The 6,000-nt window shown below is 46.0% G+C and overlaps 1 protein-coding gene across 1 annotated transcript; it reads left to right on the top strand.

Annotated features, from left to right (window-relative positions):
• The first annotated feature begins 4,167 nt into the window (after positions 1-4,167).
• LOC123067420 (serine carboxypeptidase 1-like) lies at positions 4,168-5,964 on the top strand. The gene is made up of 7 exons (XM_044490221.1): positions 4,168-4,462; positions 4,552-4,823; positions 4,895-5,144; positions 5,236-5,341; positions 5,417-5,503; positions 5,615-5,723; positions 5,803-5,964. The coding sequence occupies exons 1-7, from the start codon at positions 4,387-4,389 to the stop codon at positions 5,962-5,964; spliced, it is 1,062 nt and encodes a 353-aa protein (XP_044346156.1). The 5' UTR covers positions 4,168-4,386.
• Positions 5,965-6,000: the final 36 nt, after the last annotated feature.

The following is a 6,000-nucleotide window of genomic DNA, read 5'->3' as shown; positions in this document are numbered from 1 at the left end:
GCCATGCAAAATTCTTTGGAAGGTAATCCATTGACACGCCTGAGAGCCATGCAAACAAGTATGGAAAGTAATCTCATTTGTTAACGGATCAAATCCAATAACCCATATATCCATCATCACAACACAATCACGATGCAATTGGACGACATCTAGGCAAGGTGCCTGGGCACCTAGGTGCCCCAAACAGCCGTCGTACTACCGGGTGTAGTTACACCCATTTCTCATATACTACCATGTGGTAGTATATACTATACTTTATTATTTTTAGTATGTTCAAATACTATATCTAAGATACTTCAAACTGAATTATATGAAAAAAATTCCAAGTGAGCTCATAGTTTTATTGTATTTGTGAAAAACGTGCATATTTGTACGTGAAATGAAGTATGCATAAAATATGATACATATTATAAAAAAGTAGTACTACCTAAACATTCTTATATACTACATTCTACGCATACATACTCTTTGATGTGATAGATACTATCTAGAACGTATGAAACAAAAGTGGGAATAACTACACCCGGTAATAAGAAAATTTTCTCTTGTATACTTGAATATGCATACCTTTTTACGTGAAAGATTTTTTTTTTGCAGGAAGTTTTACGTGAAAGATTGTTCAAGAACTATTTTTATGTAGCTAAAGTTGAATATTTATCAATGTTTGTATGAAAATACAACTTTATAGTGACATACGGGAAACGATTCAGAATGGTCAGCCGGCAAAACTTTGCGGTCGTTCGTTTCTGACACGATTAATGTCTTATGAACCGCGCTCACTGCCTCACTCCCATCATGCACATGTCCATGGGATCCATCTTGTTCTTATCTCTTTCCTCACAGTCTATCCTCTCCCATCTAGCAACGTCCACTCTTTTTTTTCATCTTTCACGTATCGTCGTCCAGTCATGTTTTTGCTATGAGGTCATCGCTCGCCGCCGCTGCAAGGGCTCGCAGGGCGACCCGCCAGGCTGTCGCAAGCCTGGGGGTGCCACAGCTGCTTGCAACTTGGAGACGCCATGGCCTCTCATGTCCTCATCAACTTGAGGACACCATGGCCATGCCGTGTCCAGCCTTCGCTTATGACGTGTTGCAACCCCGGCAACGAAATGCTGGAATCAGCGTTCGATGGGAGTTGCAATGGGGTGCGTTGCACGACACATCGGGATTTTTGCTGGATCTGGCGATGGCAGATGCTACAACCCGCGGCGAGGGATGTCACAACCGGTTTTTGTTTTTGCTTCAACCGACTACCGGAGTTTTGTTACTGAGAATTTTTGTTGTAACCAGTGTTATTTTTTGCTGGAAGCAGCTAATATTTTTGCGCCAACCGACATGACGGATTTTGTTTTTTGAGATTTTTTTTTTGGAGCCTGAGTTATTTTTTGCTGGAACTGACTATTTTTTGCTTGACCCGTCTAATGGAGTTTTTGTGCGAGATTTTACTGATGAAATAGGGTGGTGCAGACCGACATCGGCGGCGAGCCAGAGGCGGAGACCAATGGGGGCGGAACTGCAGCAAACTCAATTTTATCTCCGTCGACCGATGTATAGAATTGCCAATACCACCATTCAGCAGGAGGTGAAGTTGGAACGGGCGAAGTGGTGGAGCTGCAACAGGATGACCGCCGGCGAGTTGCAACGAGCTCGGGCGGCATGTCCGCTACGACCGCAAGGGGGGTGAGGCAGCGATGTACAGGGCGGGCCCATGGCGTAATTCCTACGTGGGGAGGATTGGCAGCGTTGACTGGATAAGAGAAGGGAGCGTGACATCTGAAGGTCACGCGGTCTCCCATCGAATGTTCGGTATTCGACCGTCTGAAAGTTGGACCGGCCGGCCGACGCCTAGCGCTGTCCTATGGGATATTGTATATTTGAACGTGCTAGAAATTTGCCTAAATTCCTTATACTACTATTGATCAATATGTAATTTGTGCTAAACATATGTATTGAAATATAGTATGTTTGGATGTGAAAGATGTGTACAAGAAGTCGAGAATTAATTTATGCAATGCTATCACAAATTTTCCAACGTTAAATATTTAATGTTGTTTAAATATAAATATAATTTTGTAGTTAAGACAGATATCAATATGTGATAGTATTGTGTTTGTCCACATGTTAGAAATTAGCCTAAATTATTTAAGTTGTCATTGGTCAATACATACTTATATGTACTGAAAAATAGATGATGCCCAGGGCGTTGCTGCAATAACTTTGTTAAGAAATGCATAAATAGTTGCTAAAAGAATAACTAAATCTAATGAAAAGAAATATAAACTTGAAAAGACAATAAAAGAAAGTCTCTAAAAATAGAACTAAAACTTGGGAATTATTGTTTCAAATATTATTTTTTGAACAAAAATGTGAAGAATGGCTAACATGCATGTATGATGTGGCAGCATTACATGCATTGACTAATGTAAAAATAATTGTAATATATAAGTTCGCTTATGTGGCAGATTTTGAATGGTTTGATGAGAGAGAAGAATTAAATGCATGGTTAGTTCCGTTTCGGAAGAAATGCATGGTTAGTGGGGATGTCGAGGTGGACAGTTATGTTGAGAGAATTGAGATCAACTTTTTAAGAATGTAAGATGTGAACTAGCTTACCAACAGTGGTATCCCAGCCCATCAAGATCCGTCCTAGACTTTACAGCGATGTTCGTATTTTTTCTAGAGTTATTTCAGGCCTCCTGACAATATGTGTTCAATGTAAGGAGACGTTCTCATCGACTACTGAGGACGTCTGTGGTGAGTTTCCTCAAGCTCAAGTTGATGTGCCCAGCTCGGTCTAGGGGTAGAGTGTGCGTGTGTGCATAGGGTTGGTGTTGTTTGCGTCGGTATTGTGTTTAAAAAAATATGGATCTACTATATTATTATTAATAATGGCAATAAAAGGTAATTCCTTATCAAGATCTAATACTCCTAGCTAAGAGCCTGTTTGGGACTGCTCTGCTCCTTAAAATTCAGCTCTGCTCCAGAAAACACAAGCCAAACGGGGTAGCTCCACGATATGCCGCTCCACAAAAAAACTAGAATCTGGGGCACAACTCCCGGTTTTTTATGAAGCTCTTCAGGGGGTGCTCCAAAAAAACTCTAGAAGTTGGAGTTGGGTGGAAATTACCCACCACTGCCACTAGTAAGTGGATACCCCTTCGTTTCTCCCCTCTCGACCAATCAAATAGATCCTTTCCACCAAATTTCTCATTCTTGAAGCTGGAGCTAGATGGAAGCCAAACATTCTCTTTGGTAGTGCTACAACTTCTGGATAAAACTGCTCCAAAGTAAATTTAATGAAGCGAAACTGATTTTGATGAAGCGGAGCAGTCCCAAACAGGCCCTAAATTAAGGGCATGCAAGTGCTCTGGCATATTCTGGTTGGAATAAATTTGGAATGGAACCAACACGCACATTAATTAGCATTATTATTAATTTCCTTAATTACTTGCACGTTTAATGGAGCAATAATTTACTTCCTTATTCGTAGGAGTACAAATTAAGTCCATATTAGCCTTACAGAATCATCTCACCTTATAAGCGGTAAGAGTAATACTAGCCATCGGATCTCTCCTACTAATTAACAGCTCATATCAATTTGGACCATCTGTTGCCTAGCTAGAGATGTCACCTCGGCATCGGCGGCCTCGCCATGTCGACTCCATTGCTGAACGTACGTCAACAATGTAATGGTGAGGAGGATCGATATCTGAAACTCCCGCATTGTTGAACCCCAATCCATGAGACGTCCAATGTGGCTCTTAGCTAGCTCACTCTCTTCCGGCATCGGTTTCGGCGAATCCTAAACTCCAATGCTCTTACGTACTTGGAAGTTAGCTACCATTTCGTGGTACTTTACCCCCTCCGACCTCTACGGGTACCACCTACTCGCTATAGAAACACCTAAGATCCACGTATTCACAACAAGCAGGTGCCGCCTGACAGCATTAGGTTACGATGAGGAACCATGCCACGCCTTACACGGTCATACTGGCGATCCTACTGGGCGCCTCGCTCGCGAGCGCGAAGACCCTGCTGCAGCAGCGAGATGCGCTGACGACCTTCCTGGAGAGCAGGGCCAAGACGGTCGCGACCGGTGCTGTCAACCCGGACACGTGGGCCGACCCTGACAGCAGCTTCAGGCACCTGCCCATGAGCGGCCCGAGCGCGCCGCCCGGCGCCAGGGAGGCCGACAGGATCGCGGCGCTGCCCGGCCAGCCGCCGCGCGTCAACTTCGACCAGTACTCCGGTTACGTCACGGTGAGCGAGCAGCACGGCCGCGCGCTCTTCTACTACTTCGTGGAGGCCGCGTACGAGGCCTCCTCCAAGCCGCTCGTCCTCTGGCTCACCGGCGGGCCTGGGTGCTCCTCGCTGGGGGCCGGCGCCATGCAAGAGCTCGGCCCGTTCCGCGTGAACCCCGACGGCAAGACCCTGAGCAGAAACAGACACGCCTGGAACAATGGTGGGTGACTATCGATCCTCTTGATTACAACTCTCATGCGCGACGCGCGAGACAACAAGATATAAGCTGTTATGTATACATCTTCGCAGTGGCAAATGTGATCTTCCTGGAGTCGCCGGCCGGCGTGGGGTTCTCGTACTCGAACACGTCGTCGGAGAACCACGAGAGCGGGGACACGAGGACCGCCGTGGACGCCTACATCTTCCTGCTCAACTGGCTGGAGAGGTTCCCGGAGTACAAGGGCCGGGACTTCTACATCGCTGGCGAGAGCTACGGCGGCCACTACGTCCCCCAGCTCGCCACCGTCATCGTCGCCCTCCGCAACCTCGGCGCCACAAGCATGAACCTCAAGGGGATCTTCGTAAGTTATTGCCTGGTCATGGCAGACAAGTCTAGCGTTGCCATCGCTGGCTAATCGGGGTTAATATACAGGTTGGCAACCCGTACCTTGATGACTACAAGAACACGAGGGGACGGTACGAGTTCTTGTGGAACCACGGCGTGATGTCGGACGAGGTGTGGGGCAACATCAGCGCGCACTGCAGCTTCGGGCGGTTGGAGGGCAAAGCGTGCGGCCAAGCCAAGGCGTCCTTCAGAACCGGCGACATTGATCGTTACAACATCTACGCTCCCGTCTGCATCAGGTCGCGAGACAGGAGCCTCCACTCCAGTGGCTACGTACGTATAGTTAGCACCAACATATCTGATCATCAGATCAGAGGTGGTACTGATTGATTAATTAATTAGCTGATGTACGTGGTTGGGACAGTTAGCAGGCTATGATCCGTGCATCGGGTACTATGTGGACGCCTACTTCAACAATCCTGAGGTGCAGAAGGCAATGCATGCTCGAACCAACACTGACTGGTCAGAATGCGCGTAAGTACACACTTCCTTAAAAACTCTCTCTTATTTATCAGATATATTTCTGAGACCACCTTGTTCTGTTCACAGTAACTTAATTTGGACCGATGCCCCAATTTCCATGGTGCCAACCATTGATTGGCTTGTCAACAACGGATTAAGAGTCTGGCTGTACAGGTAACTTGCATATTGCAGTTCATTCAAGACACAAAATGAAGAAAAACAAATGGTTATAGTCTTGCTCTGCTCCCATCCCACCTCATTACATCACGGCTAACTCCATGACAGTGGTGACATGGATGATGTCTGCCCGATTACCGCGACGAGGTACTCTGTCAAGGATCTCAATCTGACAATCACAAACCCCTGGCGTCCATGGTACACCCCAGACAGTGAGGTAACCAATTAACCTCTATCATGATAGTTTTGTGATTTCATTCTCTATATATACTGAAGTTGTCTATTGTAAAATCTAGGTTGGAGGCTACGCTCAGCAATACAAGGGAGGATTCACATTTGCGTCAGTGAGAGGAGCTGGCCATATGGTTCCTAGCTTCCAGCCTAAAAGATCACTTGTTCTTTTCTACTCCTTCATGAAAGGCGTTCTGCCACCTGCGGTCCCAGAATTGAACGCCTGAGCATACATATACTGCTGGTCGTATAAACATATATAT

This window comes from Triticum aestivum, chromosome 3B, assembly GCF_018294505.1.
Source record: "Triticum aestivum cultivar Chinese Spring chromosome 3B, IWGSC CS RefSeq v2.1, whole genome shotgun sequence".
Classification (NCBI taxonomy): Eukaryota; Viridiplantae; Streptophyta; class Magnoliopsida; order Poales; family Poaceae; genus Triticum; species Triticum aestivum.
This window is presented reverse-complemented; position numbering and strand designations above follow the sequence as displayed.